The following is a 24,100-nucleotide window of genomic DNA, read 5'->3' as shown; positions in this document are numbered from 1 at the left end:
AGGAGTTGCTCAGGCACATTTGTAAATGGAAGAATGAATACCACGTTGGCTCTCTGAGTGATACAAAAATGATGTGTGGTTCCCAGCCTTAAAAAAAATAGCATCTAGCAGATCAAACGTACAGAAGAGTAAGCCCTCAACTGTTAGATACACATGTTCAGAAATAATATCTACTGGGCAGAACTTTCCTATTAAAACTACTTTATCATGAGTACTGGTAAAGGATCATTACTTAAAACTCACCTCAACGATTCAATTAGCGTTACATATTTCTGGCAGGTTAAACATAGATTGAACGCTTTTAAGTTATTGAAAGTTATTCTAAGTTATTTTCTAATATAAAAAATCATTTTCTTAATAATTTTTGCTTCACTGTGACAATTAAGGATGAAAATGAAAATTCCAATGCCCTTGGACTTGATAACTGAGAAATTTTTCTCCCGCTGAAAAGGAGGCTTACTGGTGACAAACTCAGTTGTTACCAACATTCTCATCAGATTCTAAGATGAGACGCAGCCTTCTGAACACATTCTTAAATAGGTAGTCAGTAGAAGAGTTAGGTATGAGGTTATTGCTAAATACAACCAACCATAAATTATACAAGATTACACAGAAACCAATATTGTAGACCCTTGCGATTCATTGATTTGACATTCACAAATCCAGTTATTCATGAAACAGTGACCCAGAAGGTCCGTGGCATGTAGTAATTTGTAATTTGGTTCAGGGGTGCTGGGAGACACCTATGCAGGAGCAAATCACTTAGCTGGTGACAAGCCAATGGCCCAGTTGTTTTTAGCCCATTATCACATTTATAAGAAGTCATGAACTAGGCAAAACTTTTTTTCTTTGTAAAAGAAAGCCAGCTTCTAGGGCTGGCGATGGGAATGAAGTGGAATAACAAGGTCCTAGAAAGTGATGGTTCTTTACCAGAAAACAGAAATCTGGGACAAATTTCAAAAGCCAGCAAGCAGTGTTTGGCAATAGATTGAATCTCTGAAATGCATGGTAAAGGACGAAGAGGAGCAATTTCTGGAAATATACCTCAGTGGGTGTGTAAGCAAATGTAAAATTGCACTTTCTAGGGCAACTGTAATCTGCATGGTGCACCAATCAGTGTTTGCAAAACCTCAGGACTTCTCTCTTGCAGAAATTCTGAGTTTACTGTATTTCCATGCCTTTTCTTTCTTTTTTTTATAGAAGGCCAAGTAATGATATGTTGACCAAGTAGCCTGTTGGAATTACAACCATTAATGCTGATGGTCATTTGAGATGTCTTAAATCTCTGTTTAAGGCTTTAAGATTAGGTAAAATTCCTAGCACGTATCAATAGCCACTTGTATTAAACATTGTATATGTTTTTCCCCATTTAGTTTTTATTTGTATATATTTATGGGGTACAAGTGCCATTTTGCTACATTGATATATTGCATTGTGGTGAAGTCAGGGCATTCAGTGCATGTGTCACTGAAGCAAAGCACGTGGAACCTACCAAGCAACCTCCCATCATCCACCCCCCTCCACCCTCACTCCTACTCCTCCAAGTCTTCATTGTCCACACTCTGTTTCCTTGTGGGATTCTTTTAACCTCTTAGGAGGAAATCATCTTGAATAGAGAAGACAGTGAGAAACAGGTGTCTCCAGGTAGAATAGAAATTGGGGCAGTAGCCTAGGTCCTGGAGCTCTGAAACTGGGCAATAGGTCAGGGAGAAAAGGTGGCTTCTTAATCTGTTGTTAAAAAATACTTCGAGTAGATACGCATGTACAGCCAGGCCATCAAGCTCCCAGTATCACTAAAGAAAACCTATGGGATTACCTTTCCCCCATGTTCATATCTGACCCTCTATGAGGCTCCTTTTTTGTATGTGTAGTGGTTTCCCCCCTTCAAGACCATGTTTTTATATTCTTAGTTATAACATGGAAAAAGGATAGCATGGACATAAACCCTGAATTTTAAAAAGTGACTTTCCTAGGGATGAGAGTAGCTATGATTTCAAGACAGGGAAATAGTAGGAAAAGGAAGAGGAGAAAATGGGAGAGAAATAGAGAAGGCTGGCTCTGTTGTCCTCATGTGCTGGGCAATAGGTCTGCAGTGCCCTCACAAGACCCGGCAGGCAGAAGCAGTTAGTTACACTTAGCCTCAGGACAGAATCTTTCTGCCATCAGTGGGAGAAGATGTCTAGATAATTCAAGTCTACCGCAAAACCAAAGAGCAGAACAAGAGCAGAGAAGCACTGCTTAAACTCTGAGAAACCATAGCAGCATGATGGGGTTTTGCAGACGAAAGCTTTTCAAAAATGGGAGCCACACCAAGCCAAGGCCCTGGAAGCAGATACGCAACTTCTGCGTGAGGCATTCTACCGTCTTTAATGCTGAGAGACCCTATCTAGTCTTACCAGCAGCTCTGGTCATAGAGTTTCTACTTTCCTCCGCCTGGACTTCGTCTTCTAAATTGGCTGGGGAAACTGCCAGAGTTCTAAACTTCCTGCAATTTAGGTTGTTACAGAGAAGTCCCTGTAGTATGGAGGCCCTAGGGTGTTCCTCATGGGAGCCCTCTCCTCCTGCAGTCCCAGCCTCAAGGCCCTTGGTGTGCAGACAGATTGCCCTTGTAGTCCGTCTTGGCAGGCCTGCCCTCCCTCCCATTCCTAGCATATTTGTTCACCGTGTCTCAGAGGGCAAGGCTCTGCCTGTGTGGGTGGGTAGCCTATCAGCACCTGGCTGGTGGACAGCACCACAGCCGCGCTATGACCAGAGGTTGCTCTTCTGACCTTTCCTAGCCACTCCACTTACAAAGGGCTATTTTGGTTTGGTTTGTATATTTAGCTGATTTCATGATAAAAGAGCTTTGTAATCAAATAATTTTTCAGCTCAATTCCAAACAATTTTAAGTATTATGTAAGAGATTGAATAACTATCAGGGAAAGATACAGATTATAGACTGAAGGACAAGAAGGTTAGGATGACAAATACGTGTCTTGAATTCCTCAGGAGACCGGGCTTCTGGCCCTGCCTGGATGTTCATTACATGCATGGTCCATAGGCAAATCATTTGGCTTCTCTAAGTCACTGTTTTCTTCATTAATATCTAAGAATTTCTGACTAAGAAAGCTTTTCTTCTCCTTTGACCAGAGCCCTGTAGGCAGAATCATCCCCACAATTCATATGCAAGAACATGCATGTTAATTCCTCTACTCTCTTGTAATTAGAGCTTCAAATCTCCACTTCATCTTTTTTTCATATTTTAATTGTACGAAGGATTAGATTTTCTTGTTGAAAATTCTGAGCTATAGAACATTTCAAAAGAAGCCTAGGCTTTCTGCTCAAAGTTCACATGTACGGACAATCTAGGCTCATCCGTGACTAAGGGTTTTCTGTATATCATTGCTTTTTATTAAAATATCCAATGTATTATAGTGTCTCTTACATGGTAGTTGATTATTAAATATTTGTGGAGTTAACGTATGAATAAGACTCTCCCATGTACTTTTAATAAATCATTGTAGAGCTTTAGTAAGAAGCACATATATGGCTTATTTGTTTCTCAAGAGATTCTTCAGAATGCTTTACTTTCACTCTTAAAAAGGCAAAATACTTCCATTATTCATTTTCTCAGGAAACTTGTTGCAGAGGTTTCTAGTTGTCTCCATCTTCATGTGTCCATTCACCTTCTCTTGCATAGATATAAAATTGTATCTGGATGGCCACGCAGCATAAAATCTGCATTTCTCAGACTCCCTGGCAGGTAGGTGTGGCCATGTGACTGAGTCCTGGTCCACGAAGTGAGCAGAAGTAACAGGGCACCTGTTCCCATCGTGCCATTTGGAGTTGTGCCCTCCCCTCCCCTTCTCCCCACTGATTGGAATACTAAATGGACAAAGGCTACGCAGGAGGGATTGAGGGGCAGAAAACTACAAGGCACTTAGGCCCCTAGCAACCGTGTGGAGCTCAATCCCCATCACATATGTCAAGTTAAATTTTATGACACTCTGACTGCAAGTCAACACAAATTCCCAGTCACTGGAGTGTGAATTTCTGAGAGCTGGTTCATCGTAAATTATTTTGTCCCTTTGATTCATTCTGGTGAGGCTTATTTGTGGAATCATGGCCTTTGGCATGTTTGAAAACGGAAGCAAATCCTGGAATATGGGAGCAGCACCAGTGCTGAGCAGTGTTCACTTTGGCTGCAGCGGTGACCGCCTCTTGCCTTAAAAAGCCTCCAAGGTTTTCTGCTCCCTCTATTATGCACCTCCCTGAACTGTCTCAGGCCGGAGATGCTGCGCCCTCTGTGGTTTGCTGTTTAGTGTAGAAGAGGATGAAATTGGCTGGGACCACTGCTGTTCAGGGCCATGGAGCCTGCCGCTATCCTCTGACACCTAGACCCAGCTCTGCTGCGTATCCACAGAAAGGAGAGACAGAGAGGAAAGCAGCTTTTCCCAGGAGGAGGAGGGGAGAGGAGAGATTCTCTTGTAGAGGTTACAAGAGACTGAAGTTTTCAAGCAGATACAGTCTAAAGCAGTGGTTCTCAAAGCGTGGCACCTAGACAGGGGAGCATCAGGAACCTGTGAATTTATTAGAAATGTGCATCCTCAGGCCTCACCCCAGACCACCTACTCCAGCAGCAGGGATGAGATTCAGAAGTCTGTGCTTTACGGAGCACTTTAGCATGCTCAGTGTTTGAGAAGCAGTGGTCTAAAGAGTGTTGGAAAGGCTGACGGTGGTAGTTACGGTGGACGTGTCCTGATGGGGGTCCTGGGTCCAGAAAAATTTTGGCTAGAGGTAAAGGAGCAGATGAGGAATGAGCTTAGGAAGCATTCTCTCCAGAGAGAGGAGTTCAAATAAGCTGGGAGTCTCTCAGTGCTCCTGAGAGGAGTCCAAATACCGTACCTCCTGTGTTTGGTACCAGGGGTGTATCTGGCCTTATCCTTCCACTCCAGTACGTCCCATCAGCCAGATGTGCAAAAGTTTCTTGGTACAACTCAAGTACAAGCTGTAATGCTTAAATTGCTATATTCAAAGCGGGGAAGAGGTGCTATAAACCCACGCTGGCTGTGATGAAAAGGGTGGACTTTTTCCACCTACATCAGCTTGGGAGGATGAGCCCCACCCACCTCACCCTGGAAGACAACTTTGAACCAGGAGCCAAGCCCTTTAATGGCTATGAAGAAAAAAAAAAGTTTAATTTCCATGTAAGGGCTACCAAGAATACAAGTACCTATTTAATAAATTATTTGTTGAAATGCTTTTTCCATTTTGGTAGTTGAAGTTTGAAAAATGTTTGGAGTACTATAATTATCATTTCTGGGAAAAAATACTCATTGCAGTATTTTTGTTTTTGCTGCAGGTCAAGTTGTAGTTCAAGATGGAAAGTAAACACGTCCCTTTACTCAGCTGCAGCTCACATATTTGTAGTCGCTGGGTGCCCTCTTGGCAGTTGAGGCGGGTACACAAAGGACACAAAGACAGTATAGAAACACGGGGCCCCATCAGAGGCTTGCCCCAGTGCAGGTCTGATTAGGAAGTTTGTGCTGGAGCTGAGAGTATGGTCCAGAAGGGCGCAGAGGCCTTGGCAGAGGGACTCATGAGAAGGGAATGAGGCTGTTCTCACAGGCGCTGCCCACCTCTGGGGAGGGGGTCTGCAGAAGCAGTTTCTCACTGGGGAGGGTCTTAATGGTATTGGTATAAATGTTGGGAGGTCTTTGTTTGTTTGCTTTTGGAGGCACTCATTACCATTATATACATCTTGTCAATTTGCCAACTTTGTAAACACATCTTGAATGTAGAAATAGCTGGGCAAGAATCTCCAGGGAAAGCTACCTGTTTAAGGCAACTTCTTTCCTTTTCTCCAGAGTAAAAGCTTTTTGTTTTTATTTTAGGGAATTAATAAAGTAAGTAATGGAAGCTGACAAAGAAACAGCACTTGAGTGAAACTTTTGGCATGCTAAGGTGACTGTGTGTATGGGACATGATAAGCTATGCGTGTATGTGTGTGTGTGTGTGTGTGTGTGTTTCAACTTTACCATTATCAATACTAGCAAACATTTAACGATTACATCTGTGTTCTGGTGCATCACGTTAGGTATTAGGTTTAAAACAAAATGAGAAAGAAAACATGAGGACCCAAGAGTACCATATGTGTGTGTGTATACATACACACATATAAAATATGAAATGCTTTCTATACTTACATACTTTGTATTTTATGTAATATAAAAGAAAGTATATATTCTTTTACTCTCCGGAACAATCTTGTAGAATAAATATTTTTATGCCCTGTTGAACATATGAATGTAGTGAGGCTTCATGAGATTAGATAACTTGCCGAAGATCATAAAGGGGCTAGAAGAGGCATGCACGTCTCATACACACACACCCACACACACACAAACGTGCACACGTGTACTGAGGTCTGACTCAAAATCTAGATTCTAGTAATTAATGATAATGACAATGATGATAATATCAAGAGCTATTATCTGTTGAACACTTATGTGTGCCAGGCAGAGGGCTACTTACAAAATACATTATCTGGATTAAATTTTGTAACAACTCTGACTCAGAGAGATCAAGAAACTTTCCTAACATCACACAGCTAGTTGTAGAGAGCCCAGATTTGAACATAGTTCTTCCTGGCTCTTAAACCTTTGTAGTGAACGAGGGCTATATTTACTCCCATATAAAAAAGATTAAAAGTAGTTAAAGGGTAACTTCTGTTAAATGGCAAGTAAATGGTTCAAACAAGTAGTTTATCTCAAGTGAAAAATTAAAAAGAGGAAGAAGGGAGGAAGAAGCAGAAAAAAATAAGTAGCCAAAATATATTTTCAAAAATATATTTATAATTTTAGCCACATGAGATTTTTTCAGAATGTGCAAACGCTCCTGAGAGCTACCAGTTGACCAGTTAAATAGCCTGCTCTTCTCTATTTTCTGCTGCCGTCGTCAGCAAGGACAGAATAGCAACAGCATGTTCTGCTGTACTCTCTACCTGTCGTCGTCTGTTCATGCTATTTAGCGCTCTCTCTTTATTCTTGATGTATTATTTTAATTGCATAAGTATAGTCACTTTCCAGAAACCTTAGATCAACACATGATATTTTTGGAGTCCCTCCAAAGAAGGACTTTTGAAATCCATATACCACCTCCAGGACTCAGGAATTTATTGAGAGTATTACTGATGATACTCTTAGTTTACTGTTCCTTGTTTTTAAAATCACGTAAGATCGCACTTTTTGCTGTACTATGCTTCTAAGACTCTAGAATGTTGACAAATACTAGAGTTTCAAAAGAACATGACCTGCTACTCCTTTAATTCAGCAAGCATTTGCCGGTCTTCCTCCAACGAGCAGGGACCGAGCGTCCTTGGACCCTGATCGCACAGGAAGGGCTCATAGGACTTCTGGCCGGAGTGTGTTCATAGACGACATCCACAAGTGCCGGCCCCTCTTTTTACAGATGAGCACAAGCTCCTTCATTTTCATGCATTTAAAATCTGACATTTTTGTTATGTTTTTTTCAAATTGGGTGTCGTCATTACACGAAGGTAGAACCAAGTTGCAGCATCCCTTCCTCAGAGGAGGGAAAATTAAAGTTGGGAAAGCATCCCACCCAAAGTCAGAGAATCCCTCAGCAAAATAGAGGTTTCGTTTGTGTTGTGTAATGGATGTTGCCTTCCGTTAATCGCCACCTGGGGAGTTCTTCATTTCTAATGTTTATGTCTCTGTGACATTTTCAAGCTGTTATAAAGAGTCTTCTTAATATGTCGCTGAGCTGACTATACAAATTTAGTTCATTTAAGTTTTCCTCATCAGTTATGTGTCCCATTCCCTAATAATCTTGATTCCACATTTGTGGCTAGGCTTTAATGACAAAAGGGGGGAGGGTGAAGTATTCAGAGAAGACTAGTTTATTAAGTAAAATTAATCTTTTTGAAGCCAATCTTTAGTTCTTTGTACACTTATCTAAACCATCCTCAGGCCTTATTTTATTGCCAGGGTTGTTTTTAATAAATTCATTGTTAGATTTTGAAATTCGTTACGGTGTGTGAATATATAAATATAATTACGTGAATGGCAAATCTTTCTGGGAGTAAATTTAATGTTTTCCTGGCGTGAATTAACAGACGATGAAATAAAATATCTCTGGACTCAAAATTCTAGTAAACATTTGCAAACTGTGTTTTAAAATCCACATTTGGGATCTGGCTCTCCTGCTCTGCTATTCTTTCTACCCCGTCACCTCCTGTGAGAGTCAAATCCTGGAAGCCTCTCTCAGTTTTTTTTCCTCCTCCCAGGAAGCGCTGACCTTTTCCAGGAAGAGTCTAGAAAAGACTGGTTGGATCAGCTTTTCTAAGAATTAAAGCAGCTTTAAATCCCTTGAGAGTGTGGAGGCTGGGGGTGGGGTGCTTAAGAACAGTCGGTCAACATTGCACGTGGGAGTCACCTGGGAGACTTTAAAAATACTGCTGTCGGTATCCCACTTTCCAGTAATTCCGATTCAATTGGTCTGGGATGTATTCTCAGCTTCTAGATTTTTACTCTTGGTTGGGGAAGGATTCTAGTGCACAGCTGGGGTTAAGAATCATTATTCTAGCGCTAAGGTTTTCAAACCATGGTGTGCCTGAGCGTCACCTGGAGGGTTTGTTCAAGCACAGGTTGTTGGGCCCTACGCCCAGAGTTTCTGACCCTGTAGATCTGGTGTAGGGCCTTAGCATTTGTATTTCAAGCAAGTTCCTAGAAGATGCTTAATGCTGCTGGTCCCAGAATCACTGTTTGAGAACTGCCACTCTAGAGCTGTTCATCTCAACTGTACTATGCATCTTGGTAAAATGCAGGTTCTGGTTCTACAGGTCTGGCATGAGGTCTGTGTTTCTGCACTTCCAACAGGCTCCCAGGTGATGCTGAGGCTCCTGGTTCAGGAGCCATGCTTTGAGGAGCAAAACTCTAAAGCATTATTAGCAACCCAATTCATTAACATCCTGAGGGCAGAAAAGATGTGTGGTCCGGTGGGGCTCAGCATACAGCTTAGACCACTTGGTAGATGGCAGAGATCTGGAAGGCTCAGTGCTGCTTTGGCACTTGGCCAACTCCTGTTTTGCCAGGATGTTTGAACTGCCCTTGGCAAAGCTGTACTGTCAATAGGGAACTTCATTGTAAAGGGCAGTGGTTCTCAGCCTTAATCGCACAATAGAATCACCCTGGGAGCTATTGAAACAAATACTAATGCCTAGGCCCCTCCCCCAGAAATTCTGATTTAATTGGTTTTAGGTGGGATCCAGACAGCGGTATTTTTAAAGGCTTTGTGAGTGATTCTAATGCACAGCCAGGGTTGAGAACCACTGAATTAAAGTATCACACGTTGCAGTCTTACAGAGCATTTGAATTTTTTCCTTTTATATTTTGTTAAGTTACATTCCACTGTGATGCAAACTAACTTTATTAGGTAATTGAAAACAATTTAATATGGCATCTTTAACAAATCACCAAGAAAAGAAGATTTCATCACTGTTAAATGCTTAAATTCAGAGTCAAAGAAAGTGCTGGGAAAGTACGGTGGGTGTTTCTGAACGAGCTGAAATATGAAATATTTCTGGGACTGTATCAACAAGTCTAATTTTTTCCCCTTGGGGTTATGATTGTGCAGAACAAGTCTTCACGGCAAAGCTTGCCAAAAAAGGTTATGATAAAATCATGGAATGTGAATGAAAAGAATTCACAGTGTAACTTTAAAGGAGTCAGTCCCTGAATTTAAAAATTTAGAGATGACGTATGTATTGCATTTGCAATAGACATTTTCAGAAGAAAATAATGCTAAATGTAAGAAAGTTTCTCCTTTTAGCTGGTGATGTCTCCAAGGCCAAGCATCAAAGGACATAGGACTGTTGACAAGAAAGTGACAAGGATACATTGGAGACTCTGAACCTCTTTATCTTTGCAAATTAATTTTGTTTTCTATATTTGAACAGAAATGTAGCCATCGACTAAACATACAAATACAGGAAATGCTGACCAGGAAAACTGAAGCTCCTTTTGCTTTTGGCATTATGAACGAGTAGGAAAATTGTGGGCTTTGGCTGCTCTGCCTCTTGCTTTGTGACCTTGGCCAAGTGTCATATCCTCTCTGGGTCTGTCTCATCATCTGTCACATAGGGATGAAGATTTTATCTCTTCTTCACACAGCAGTACCAAGGTGCATGAGAATGAGTAGAGGCATACCTCATACATAGGAGGTGCTCAGTTAGGAGAGATTTCTTACATTTCTCTAGCATGACCGTGAGAATTAAATCCTTAATAGGAAACATTATCCATCAAAATATTTTTCTTATGAGTCTTCATTGGTATTTTCTACCTATTAATTGTACTAGTTTAGATTTCTTCTTAATAGTCATGGAGTTTACATTTCTACTTGGAAAGTGGCTCCTTCTGATCTTAGAGCCTTTATTCTTGCTGTTCCCATGTCTGGAACACTCTTGCCCTGTTACTTGCATGCTTTCTCCTTTCATTCGAGTCTCTGTTCAGATGTGCATCAGAGAAGCCTTCCCTCTCTAACCTGGTGAATGTGGCACACTCACGTCGCAGAATGTGCCCTGCATTTATCACCTCCTGGCATTGTGCTTTGTACTTCTCTTTATTGTCTTTCTCCCCCAGAATTGTTATTCCAGGCACTTGTCTCCCTACGCTACCAAGTGGGCAAGGGCCTCTGTGATACCCTGAGCTGGTGCCACAGAGGCTATAGGACTTCAGGTTATAAGACACACCAGAGAGAGGTGTGGGGACAACAGTGACCCCAGAGTCTTCCTCTCTGGACTTTGTGCTCTACCTACTAAATTCTGATGTTAAGTGTAATCCAAATTTTCCATCCTTTGAATTCTTTGAAGTAGCTGGGCCTCCCAAGGATTGTCTCAGAGAGAGAGAGAGAGAGAGTGTGTGTGTGTGTGTGTGTGTGAGAGAGAGACAGGGCCAGCGAGAGGGAGAAGGGAGAGAATTAGACCTGAGGAGAGAATAGAGCACCCAGCAACATCAGCTTTGTAGTTGACTATCTATAAATTTTACTCGTCCACTTTATGCTTCCCGTTTTCCCTTAATATGTTACAGCATATCTGTTGTTATTTTAAGTGACCATTTCAAGAAATAGAAGGAAGGCTTCACTGTCAGATGTGCAGAACTCTACAAAATTTAAATAGAAATAATGAGAATCTGCCAATATAATGTTTATCTTTTTTTCCCTCTTCCCATCAGTAGTTTCTCATTTGCCTTTGTGTTTTATTTAAATCTGTGTTTAAGCAGAAGACTCTTGAATGCATTTGCTGTTTGTCAGTTATGATTGTACTTTCTCCGTTGACATATGGACTTGCAGACACTCTAGAAATAGCTAAGAAACAGTCATGTAGGTTAAAATAACTAGGATTGATAGAAACTTTACATTATTATTATAAAATTGTACTAGATGAGCTTGTCAATATTTTAAGCACTAACCTCTTAAAAGGAAGATTGTTAATGTTATGAAACAAGATTATTTTCCCTTAGTTTCTTCTGTGCAAGTGATGTTGTCACTTTAGTCTTTATATAGCTGGGGCAGGTTTTATCTACTTTTTTTAATGCCAGTTGCAATGTTGTCAGTATAATCAGACTTAAAAGCTTGTTAGGTAAGTATTATATATAGATTTGTTAGACACCATAGGGAAGGGGTCAGGAGAGACTTCTTTTCAAATAGATAAAATTAAAAATTCAAAAGTAATGTCAGAAAGCCCTTCTAATTGTTAAAGAATTCATGGTGTGGCTATAGTTTTCTCCTTATTTTCTCCATAGAAGAAAGGTGGAAAAGAGACATAGGTAAATAAATAAAATCTACTGGGAGAATTTGTTTAGAATAGAAAAAGGCTGAGAAAGAAGGTATCAGAAAAACAATTCCTGTTGCTATGGGAACCATATTGAGTTTAAGTGACAAGCAGATGAGTGGTTGGGGGAGGGGAAGATGCTGGTGAGGGTTCCAGGTTATCTGTGGAAAGCTGAACAGTGTTGAAAGAAGAGAAAAATAAATCTAAGAATGTTAACAATTACAAAAGAAGAAGAAAGAGATTTTAAAAATCTGAATTCTTTGAAAGCGTAATTTTACAACTTGCCACGTCAGTAAAATAGGCTTGAATCTTATGCTTGCTAGTCATGAAGTTAACAATACAGCTTTGAAAAATTAAACTAAAAACTGTCAGAAATACAAAGTTACTGGCTCATAGTGGAAGATTTTTACAGATCTCTCTTGGAAATCAGATCAAAAATGTAAGTTATAAGGTGATCTGAATGTCTTAAGTAAGAGGCTTGATGTAGTGGATATGCAAGTTTGTACATAATAAACAGAGGATAGGCCGGGCGCGGTGGCTCACGCCTGTAATCCTAGCTCTCTGGGAGGCGGGCGGATTGTTTGAGCTCAGGAGTTCGAAACCAGCCTGAGCAAGAGCGAGACCCCGTCTCTACTAAAATTAGAAAGAAATTAATTGGACAACTAAAAATATATAGAAAAAATTAGCCAGGCATGGTGGTGCATGCCTGTAGTCCCAGCTACTCGGGAGGCTGAGGCAGGAGGATCGCTTGAGCCCAGGAGTTTGAGGTTGCTGTGAGCTAGGCTGACGCCACGGCACTCTAGCCGGGGCAACACAGTGAGACTCTGTCTCAAAAAAAAATAAAATAAACAGAGGATACATACGTTCTTTTCAAATACCCATCTATTTTAAAATTGGCCATAAGGCCACATGTGTGCCAGTAAACAAAAACAGGAAAAACTCAAGAAGTTAACCAAAGTAGAAAATTGTACAGCCTACATTCTCTGGCAACAGGGCAGTAGAATTCTAAAGTAAAATCAAAAGGAAAGCCTCCGGAAATCTACATATGCAGAAATTTAATACTTCTCCTCTAAAAAAGTCTTTAAAGAGGAAATCAAAGTTGAAATATAGACTTATTTAGAAATAAGTCACATTGAGAGCAGTGCATGTCAAAAATTAGACTATAACCAAAGTGATATTTGACTAAAGTATTAAAATCATAATTAAAATTATTTGTATTTCTGAGAAAACAAAGGAAGAATATAAGTGAACTAAGCATTAATCTTAAAACACTAGAGGAAAACTAACAAAATCACTCTAAAGACAAGGAAAAGATTCAAAAACTTAAAAGAACTGATGAACACATAAACTACAAAAAAGAAAGATTGGCCAATAAAGTCTGAAATGAATTTGAAAATCTAGATGAATTATATGCTCTTTACTAAAATATGTTAGTAAAGATGATTCTAAAAAAGGTAGGACACCTGAATAATAACCAAAGAAAAAAATCTGTTTGTTCCCCCTTTAAAAAAAATATTCCAAGTTCATAGAGTTTCACAGGAGGATTGTATGAAAACATCAAAGAATAGATAATTCCTGTGTTATGTCAGTGATTTTCCAGCAGAGAAAGAGTATGCTAAACAGCTCATTGAAAGAGTATAACTCTGAAACTAAGATTGGAAAACACTAGCACAAAAAAATAAATAAATGAGCGGGAGGGAGAACTAAAAATTAATATTACTCAAGTTTATAAATTTAAAAATGTTTAAATGTTAGCAAGTCAAATCCAACAGGATCTTTTAAAAAAGTTTATTTTCAGAACACAGGGATGGTTTAAAATCTTAACTGATTATATTAATAAAGAGAAAGCCAGTATGATCATCTTGAGAAAAGTTGAAAAAGCATTTAATAGGATTTAACCTTCATTTTTAACATTCTTAGATCCCTGCAAACTCTGAAACTCGGATCTACTTATGGATCAGACTGTGTCTCTGGTAGCCTACCCTATCCCACTTGGATTACAAAGGCAGTTCTTAAGACATAAGTCTCTTTAGGCTTGAACTGCAAAACACATGTCAAGAGGTGACACTGTTGGGACTGTCAAAAAGAAAGTGAAATAACTAGCAAGATCTAGTTTGTTGGGTTTTAATGGAAACATGTTTAATTGAAGCATATGCTTGAAAATTCTGATTATATGTAACGAATATTTTGTAGAATAAGAATGTAATAAGATGTGATACAAAATAAGTTAATTACAGCAAACTAACAAAAGTAGCAATTAAGTGTTATTTGCAATTAAAGTCACAGAGCTTTTCTTAATTATAAAACAATGTGTTTGCCAGATAAGCCGTCTACTGAAAATACTTTACAAACTCCAATTTAATTCCCATATAGTCAAGATTCACCTTCTTTTCCTAGCTCTTTGATTTATTTCACCCCACACTGATGGGGAGCTGAGAATGGAATTCTTCATAGCCTAATCATGTTCTCTTCTCATGGTAGTTCCTTGGGGTTATAATAGGAAAGTAGGGTAGATGGATCCTCTAAAACTAGAGGTAGTTCCTGTTTGACCCAGGCGCATGTGGAATGTAGGTTCTGTAGGTGCAATGAGATAAGGCTGGCTAAGCCGGAGCAGAGAATCAGCTAAGCTCGATAGTTTTAACAGAAACCACAGCTCTGATCAGGGAAGAAGCTGAGGCCAGAGAAATCAATTAAGGGCAAATGAAGGGTAAGGGTAAGATTGAACACAAACAGCACCGGTGATTCCTGGGACAGGAGGCGTGTTATTACAGCAGAGCACAGCCAGAACTAGATGGACCAGGTTCAAACCCTCACATCACCATTTACTCGCCATGGGATCTTGGGCAAATAACTTGACCTGTCTTAACCAAAGTTTCATCGTCTATAAAATGGAGCACATAATAACTCACCTGGGGTTATTGCAACATTAACACATGGCGTATGTGTTGATGAAATCCTCTCTGAGAACCAAGGCTGTTTAACTTTCCACTCTGCTTTAAGCTGCGTGTTGGATATTGGCATGTTGACGGTGGCCAGAAGGGAGGGCAGAGGCCTGCAGTTGAATGTTGCCCCTGATTGAGGCACAGGTGCAGTGAAGCGGCATTCCATCCAACAGGAAATTAGAGGGCATTCGTAAGTTAAGTCCACATGAACTGACCACCTCATCTCATCTCTGTCACTAACACACCCTCTACCCAGCTGCGGTAAATAGTACATGTGTCTGTCTTCCTACATATTCTTTCTTTCCAAATGCCTTTCCAGCCTCCTCCCGCGTCTCCTCTGTCCCTTCCTATGTTGCCCAGGACCCCAAAATTCTGTTATTCCAAGGAGGCCTCTGTTTTTCTGAATTAATTCCCTTTCTCTTCCTACATAATCAAAGCTGTAACTTATCTCATAGTGAAGGCCGCAGTCTTTAAAATGGCCCGAGGGGCTCTGAGTGATCAGGTGCTGCTGTTCTCCGTCCTCACCTAATCTCCTGTTCCACCCACTGCTGTTCATCCTGCTCCTGCCATGCTGGCCTCCTTACTCTTCCCGGGACCCATGGGCATGTGTTAGCTGTTCCCTCTGCTGGATGCTCCCCTCCCAGCTATCTCCACAGCTCGCCCCCTCACAGCTTCCAGTCTTTGTTCAACCATCAGCTGCTCGGTCATGCCCATTCTGACCAAACCGTAACTGCCCTCCTCCTTCCAAGTACTCCGCTTCCCCCATAGCGCTCATCATCCTTTACTATATAGCTGGCTTATTTATGATGCTAATTGCTTATTTTCCTTCACCCTTCACTACCATATAAACTAATGAGGACAGGGATCCATGTTCTCTTTACTGACAGATCCCAAGCTGCTGGAACAGCAGGGGCTCCGTACATATGTTCGAATGAATTTGCTAGAACTGTGAGTAGGAGGGATCTCTGTACTATGTCTTAATTAGGCAAGAAATAGTTAGACAAGTAAGATGAAAGAGCGATCAAGATCGAAAATGGCTGGAGGAACAGGCGTGGTTTTGGAAAGAGATCTACTTTTGTGATATCAAGATCTGCGTGAACTGGAAGTGAGGGCCCTGGATTCTTGCTTTACTTTTACTACTGACCTTAGGCAGGTCACTTGATTCTTGGGCCTCAGGTTCTAAAGGAAGCTAAACTAGGTGTCCTCTTGGGTCCAACCCTACTATGAGATTCTGTGTTTGGGTATTACTTTAGGAAAGACACTTACTTATGGAAATGTACCCCGGTATTACATGGCATCATTTTCACTCAACATTTCCTGAACCGCCCACCTCCCACCAAAGGTCATGGGCTGTGATGATAAACTTTTGGTTCATACCAGTTTTTTCTGTAAGAACCTTATGTTGGTATAGGTCTCTTAAAAACTTAAACGAAGAAACTGAACTGTGGACTGGGATTCTGGAAGCTAGGGCTTTGCTACCCAATCCTAAAATCTTTGGGTAATACCCACCTTGCTTTATTTTTCCCATCTCTAAAATTGGGGTACAGCCAATAGGTCAGCAGACAATACTGGAGAAAGGGGAACAGGTGCATTTGATGGATCTCTGTTACAGCTAGAAACACACCAGGTGTTATTTAGGGAAATTACATGAGAATTTGGCTCATTATCCATCTTGCTAAGCTGCCACATCATAGAATCATATTATCTTAATAAGTTCATCGCGGGGAAACCCAGAATTTGGAGGTAGAGTTCTTCCACGTAGATTATCTTGTACATTGTCTCCAGTCCTGAAGTAGCTATGGTTTATGTGTGGGTCTCTAATTTGGTGTTTAAATATACACTGTTTTCAAAGAGCAGCCCTTAAAACTCTTTTGAATTCAAAGATCTTTCAGTTAGTCACCAACTGTGTCCAGTTTTCAGATTCTGTGTTCCACGGACACGTCTCCCTCTTGCCTTTCTTCACTTTGGTCATTGCACTAGACATTGATTGTTCAACACAAGTGAGCAGGAGGACTGAGAAGGGAACTTCGGGCTCATATTTGGTGTGATAGGCAGGTCTTGGGTGCGATTTTCTTTGTTGGCTCAATTAGGTCTGAGGGTTTTCACCAGGTTTCTTTCTCGCCCCTTCTCTTTGGTTAGTAAATAGATCATCGGGACTGTCTGTGCTTCTGACAAAAGTGCCCCACACTGCCCTGGGCAGAAGCTAAATTCTTTCTCTCCCATTTAGAAGAGAAGCCAGATTGCTCCAAGGCCCGCTGTGAAGTCCAGTTCTCTCCACGTTGTCCTGAAGATTCCGTTCTGATCGAGGGCTATGCTCCTCCCGGGGAATGCTGCCCTTTACCCAGCCGCTGCGTGTGCGACCCCGCCGGCTGTCTGCGCAAAGTCTGCCAGCCGGGATACCTGAACATACTAGTGTCAAAAGCCTCAGGGAAGCCGGGGGAGTGCTGCGACCTGTATGAGTGCAAACCAGGTATGCAGGAGCTCGTCGCAGCAGCCTAGCTCTTTTGAATCAGAGGGGGCAGATCCCTCCTCAGCCTCTGGCCTCTCCTTTCACATGAAGATGGGTGTTCTCCCCAGTGTTCTCACCTGAGTCTGCCACTTTGGGCTAATGGCCTGACTTCTGGCCTTCTAGTTAGAAAACTAGAGTGATCCACTGGGACATAAGCACCTTCTTTCTTCCTTTTTTTTTTTTCCCTTCAAAGTATGCTTGATGGGGGAGGTGGGGTTAAAATTGAAGATACTGTGGCTACCTGCTTCATTTCCCCAGCGAAGGTCAGAGCTCCCATTTGCAGATACATCTGCCACTTTCAAGTATTACATTTAAAAACAATCATCATGCATAAAACAGAAAGTTATTTTCAGGTAAATATATGCATCAAAATGCCAGAAGTTTTATAATGCAATATTCAGCCTCGATATTTCTCCTTGCCAGTTCCCCCATCCATCCCCTGACTTTATAGCATGTGCTAAGCCACCTTTGACTATTTACTCACCTCCTTTGCCAGCATTTGATTTGTTGTCGTGTCCCAGATGTTTCTCGCTATACATTATTTCTAACATCTTTGCTCTCATGGCAGCATTTCTAATGTGGTCTGTGATCACATCTAGTTTGTAGTGATTTCCTCTTTGCAAGTTCCTGATCACTGGTCAGTTGGTTTTTTGTTTGGGGGCTTTTTTCGGTGAATGCTTCAAGCAAAACAATCTCTTGTTCTATCAGAAACACTTGTGGCAGGCTGTCACCGGCCATGTAACCACTGTTGGTTTAACTCTCTTTCTGTCTTCATCTCAACTCTTACATGCCTTGTTCTCACCTTTTTACTAACACAGAAAATTTGGGGCATATTGCAGTCCCGTAACGTTGACTCAGATAAAAATGCCAGCACTAGAACTGGAAGGGAAGGAAACTTTGGAAATTTGTCAAGAGCCAGTGTTTCATTTGGGGACTCAAAGTGCGAGTAAATGTAACACTAAGTGGTGCCTCTCTGTTTGCCTCTTCTAGTTTTCAGCGTGGACTGTAGCACTGTGGAATGCCCCTCTGTTCAGCAGGCCGTGTGCCCCCTGGATAGCTACGAAACCCAAGTCAGACTCACAGCGGATGGTTGCTGTACTCTGCCCACAAGGTTGGTTTGTCATTAGTTTGTCAAGTTTTCTCCTTTATCTTGTATGTTAGCATCATCTAGGGTACAGTTTCGAGCATGCAGTTTGTTTTCCCATGGGAAACCTAATACTTCCCTGTTTCTCTGGAGAAATCACTGAACCGTAACTATTACTTGTTATTTACATATATCTTTCCTCAGATCAAAGCCAGGTGTCATCAGGTTAAGTCGTTAATCCTTATAGATTCTTCCTGTATGGGTTCTTGTGCCCTTTTAAGGGCTGGGAACTGTACAGGACAATAAGCCCCTCTGCATGTAGAGAGGGAGGCAGGCAGGGAGGTATCTGTCAATAGCAGGCATGTCATTTGATCTTCTGCAGTGAATCTTGTAGCTGCTTAAACAGTGTGTTCAATGCGATGAAACGTCGCACGCTTCATAGAACTGCTCCCCAGGGACTCTTGACATTTGGAATCACACATGTACCCAGACTCATTTCTTACTGAGGCCGAGGGGAGTCTAAATTCTTATAATGCTCTCTGGAGCAACAAACACATCTCTCTTTGGCTTAATGGGGGAAAAGAAGCTGCTGTCATTGTAATCCTGTAGCAGGGCATTCACTCATCCATATAGAACTAGGCTTTCTCCAGAACACGAGGATCTCTGGGTCCTGTCCTTGAGAGTCTACAAAGCACCACCACAGAGCTGGCCCTTCCTGCTTCGCTTTGGGGAAGGCTGTGCTTGGAGATGAGGGGTTCACAGTCTGATTCCCCCCCACAACCACCCCCGGTGATACTCACCCTTCTTCTCTGTCCTGACCCTCCCCTCCATCTTCCACAGGCCACTAAGTCATCTTTATGATTCAGTCATCTTATTTCTTTCAACTTTTGTTCTACATTTAATATGAAGAGTTAAAACTGTGCCTTATTTAACTCCATTTCTAACCTCTTCCCCGTCAGTCCCAGTGTTGGGCATTTGGCATCTAGGTTTGTGGCATGAGTAGCTGTGGTTACACAAGTGGTTTGGTGAGATAGGATTGTATGTGGTCCATAGTTAAGGTAAGTATCAGTTCTTTGTCCATAATTGAAGTAGACATCCAGAGTTTGTTCTGATAATTACTTTTTTCTTCTTCCCTCTAATAAAATACGTTAGATCTTTGGTGTCTCTTAGCCTTTGTTCTGTTAGAAACCTAGGATTCTCTCAGACATATCCTTTATACTGTGTCATAAAACAGATACAAAGGTTTTTATGAAGGTAACGTACTAATAGTGGTGCAGCAACCTTCTTATGACATTGGAATGTGATAATTTATGTGAAGATGCTTGGAAAGGGGTGAGATATTGTGGAAACATAAGGTATTACTAATCAGTAAAGAAGATAAATGGAGCGTCACTAACGGTACCAGATGTCCCTTCAAGGTCTTCATGAAAAGGAAGGTGGTACATTGTGTTGGAGAACCTAATTTATCAAAACGAAGCTAGTTGTTAATGAAGAAGTCCTTTAGTGAGGAAAAGGGACACTTCCCAATTCACTATTAGGAATGTAATAGCACCAGCTGCACGTAGGAGGCACAGTAGGCTATATTTTCAGTCTCTCTAGGGGGGCAAAATGGGTAGATGCTACAGAAAGACATATTTAGTCTCAGTTTAAGAAAAAAAAACTTTCTCATGACTAGTGATGCTCAGGAATGAATTGGGCTGCTTTCTGGGGTGGACTGAGCTCCCAGGAGCTAGAGAGATTTCTTTCTGTCTGGATGGCCACCTGCCAGGAATGCTTAGAAGAAATGTTAGATTGGAAAGGAGGTTGAACTAGGTGCTTTCCATTTTATCCTCAAGCTTCTGTGAGTCTGGTAAAGGTAAACCTTAGGATGGTTGTTACTCTATTGATGTAACTTTGACCCAAGCATCCAAAACTGTAGAATGGTTGGAGTTAATTGAGCCTCTAATGAAGAAAGTGAAAACATGGAGGAGGAAGTCATTGACAATCCCACTGTAAATTATTTGCAGAGAGGGGATAGGTTCTCACAGCTCTTCAGTTTCCCATGTTTCAGAGTCAGTGAGCCATACTTGTCCCCGCCCCATCTCTTGTCCCCAACCCTGCAACTTTTGGCCCCCCCAGTTCACTTATGCTCTGGCTGGGCCTTTGCCGTTGTGGCTTCCTGGGTTGCCTCGCCCCTCTCCATCCACCTGGACAGCTTCTGCCTCTCTTTCAGGACTACATTTCCTTCTCTTTGAAGTGTTGTCAGTCTTCGGCCCCCTAAAGATGATTTAGATATCCCTTTCTGCTCCCCTGTAATCCATCCTCCATTTATCTCTTTATCATAGCACTTTTCCTAATGCAGTGAAATCATTGATTTTTTTTTTTTTTTTGTCAGTCTCTTCTATTCCATGTGATTCTCAAGAAAAGACTGTATTTTGTAGCCTCTAATACCTACATATAACAGGTCAACCTACATTTACTATTGAATGGATAAACGAATGAACAGGTCCACTCTCAGCCAGAATGATTGCTATGTTGAAGAAGCGAAACAGAATGAGTATTTTTAGTTTCTTATCTTTCTGCCATTGGGTGGTAATACTACTTCTTGTCACTCTCTGAAGCCCTTGCACTTCTCCCCCAGCCCCCTTCTTTACAGCCCAGTACTCCTCGATACTGTAGAAACCCTCCATTCCAAACACTGCACTCATCTCGCAGCATGACACGCCTTTATCTGCCCATTCCACCTTTTCTAATGCTGCTCGTACCACAGGACTCCAATTAATTCCGCTCTATCCATGAGGTCTTTGTGCTTCAACCAACACCTATCCCACCCCCTAGGAACTCTTAACATACTCTTTTCTATGCTGTCAATTAATCATATACTTCTGTGCATTGTTATTTAACTGTTGGGTGCCTAAAGTCTTGTCTCATCAACTAAAGGATGCTCCCAGAGGTCAGGAATTGTGTTGTCTTTTCTTTTCCTCTGTGTATACATTAATACCCAATCAGTTGGTAAATGGAGAGTATGCTCAAGCTGTGGCTTAACCCCATTTGGCCTCGTTTAGCATATTAAGTTAGTTCCTACTTATTAAGGAAGATGATAGGTCATACATTGATAAGAGAATAAAAACCAATCAGGTGAAAGTGGAAATAAAAAGAAGAAAGCCTAATATGTAGTAACAGTGGTAGCATTTTAAGAGAAAAAAACTGTATAACTTTATTCTTGTGTATGAGCCATGTCACATGTTCTCTCTTTAAGAGATGATTTTTAGGCATAACAAAGAGCATTATAGAATATATAAAATCCCATTATGATCATTTGACTTTTACCAGCATATTTGCAAAAAGCATTGTTAAGAACTTCGAGCCATTTGAGAGCAAAGCTAATTATGTGGAGACTTCGGGGAGAAAAGCCCTTTATATGTAGGACAGAATAAGGTAAAATATCTGAAACATTAGCTGTAAAGATTTACCTTCTGTGAAAGTAACAACCCTTTTTTAATAAGGATTTATTATACTTTCATAGACCAGAAAAGGAGATTGTGGACTTTACCCTGCTTATCTTAAAGAATGCATTCCTCTCTCCTTCAGTCCCATCCAAATGGTATCGCCATTCCCCATGAAAATGTTGCACCATGCAGGCCCCTGAATGCCCTATTTCTGTGTGAATTTTCTCTTGAACTGCATATTTTCAGTTCATTCATTCATCCATCAAACATGAATTGAGTTCTTGCAAGTGCCAGCCACTACCCTAGATGTTCTTATCTTGTGTGGATATTTCTTTCTGCTTCTATCCCTGACAATTCTTGGTTTCCCCACCTACCTCTGGCCATTGTAAGAATAAATTATTCCTTCTTTCCTTGCTACATCTCTGTCCTTTCTTAATGGCCCATTCTGCATTTTCAGCTCTTTTGTGTCTATTCTCTTGAACTTCATCTTGTTTAGACATCATTCTTATATGTGATATAATTAACTTTTAATCATTATTAATTTTTTCTTCCCTCGACTCAGCTTAGATTTCCAAGCATCTTGCCATTTCTTTTTATCCTTTTCTTTTGGTGCCAGGACATGATGTGAGCTATACAGCAGCTCATTGTACCTTTCAGGAGAGGGTGGAAAGGGATGAAAATTAGTGGCTCTGGGCCTTATACTGGGCCTAAACACTGCACAGTGACAAAAAAGGAAAATTGGGACTATCTGTGGGGTTCATGACACCTTGTGGTCTTTGGGAGTCCCTTTGTGGGTATCTGCATGCATGTGTATGTACAGATGCCACCGTGCATAAGAAAATTTACAACAGAGAAACTTATAAGACAGATACATTAATGCAAATGATGCCTTTGCAGGGAAGGAAAAACAAAAAAGTCTTAAGTGACTTGTAGGTACCAGTAACAGTCACAGCTTAAATGTGTAATATGCCTTGCTGTTTACAAAGCGTTTTCACTTTTGTTGTTGTTATTTTATCATCACTCTAACTCCATGAGGAATTTATAGATGTGAAAATGGAGATTGAGAGAGTAAGTGACTCACACAAAATCGAAAATGCTCCATGGTACAAGGGACAGAGCAGGTCTGAATCTTCAACCCAGGTTCTTTGATTGTATTGGAGAACTTAATTAATCATGAGCCAATTAATTGGAGAACCAATTAACCCTGAGCTCTTTCCACCAGAGTCTTTTTGATAACAATGTTTTGTTGTTTTTAAGTCCAAGAAATATATTAATGAATAAGAATTGATATCTCACCAACATATTTATTTGTATCAGTGTAGTACAGATTAACAAAATACACGTTTCAATTATTCATAGCTATGTAACAAGCCACCCCAAGAGTAGTAGCTGGAAACAACAAAGATTTGTTATTTCTCATGATTCCATGAGTTGACTCAGTGGTTCTTCTGCAGGCAACTGGCAGGTTGTCTGGGGCTGGACGTACCTCACGTGTGGAAGCTCAGCTGGGATGGCTGGAGGGACCCCTCTGCCCATATGGCCTTTCATCCTGGCCTTTTTCAGATGATGGTGGAAGTGGGAGGAGAAGTAGCAAAGCCTTTGGGGACCAAGACGTGAAAGTCACACGTCACTTCCACCACATTCTGTGGTTCAAAGCTAGTCATGGGATGAGCCCTTACTCAAAGGTGGGAAAATCGGTTCCACCTCTTGACGGGAAAAGCTGCAAAGAATTTGTGGCCATTTTTAATCTACATTTAACCACAATAGGTGCTCTTTAGATTCCTTAGATTCTTTAGATTTCATTTTCTGATTGCACAAAGTTGGTGGAGATACAGATATGTGACCCTTTTCCAGAGACTAATGTCCTTCAGGCTGTGGGACTCCAGGCCTTCGGGTGTAATTCAGGCAGCCCTGTAGCTGAGGTCCCTGTCCCCTCAGCAGCTGCCTTCCTGCTTCCTTCCTCACTTGCCAGTTGGCAGTCCACACATGGTTTAAGAGCCTCTGAGCCACCCCAGCTTTCAGCATCATTTAGCTGACCGTTATTTTTAACCCCTCTCCTTAAGAAGTGTTGTGCCTCCCTAGGTAAGCTAGGTTTTCTCTCACCACATAACAGGGAATGCTATTTTGAGATAACAAGATGTGCCTAATGAAACCCCGGTCAATTTTAAAACGAAACTTTCAAAGATGTTGCAGAGAAAATTCTCCTCCATAGTGGTTGATCTTGTTTGAGAGAAATGGATCCACCAGGTGTGGCTAGAGGGTAGGTCCAGCCTGGGCTGTACATCTGAGAGTCCATTTCTTTCCTGT

General features: G+C 41.1%; 1 protein-coding gene across 2 annotated transcripts in view; it reads left to right on the top strand.

Annotated features, from left to right (window-relative positions):
* Positions 1–24,100, top strand: part of CRIM1 (cysteine rich transmembrane BMP regulator 1 (chordin-like)) — a 192,969-nt gene that overhangs the window by 65,894 nt on the left and 102,975 nt on the right. For both annotated transcript variants that reach the window (XM_012653840.1, XM_012653841.1), the window contains exons 3-4: positions 17,000–17,242; positions 18,272–18,392. In XM_012653840.1, the coding sequence (XP_012509294.1) occupies positions 17,000–17,242; positions 18,272–18,392 (364 nt within the window). The remainder of the gene's footprint in view (positions 1–16,999; positions 17,243–18,271; positions 18,393–24,100) is intronic.

Source organism: Propithecus coquereli, unplaced genomic scaffold (genome assembly GCF_000956105.1).
Source record: "Propithecus coquereli isolate 6110/MARCELLA unplaced genomic scaffold, Pcoq_1.0 Scaffold43, whole genome shotgun sequence".
Classification (NCBI taxonomy): Eukaryota; Metazoa; Chordata; class Mammalia; order Primates; family Indriidae; genus Propithecus; species Propithecus coquereli.
Note: the sequence above shows the minus strand (reverse complement) of the source record. Positions and strands in the feature narration are given on the sequence as shown.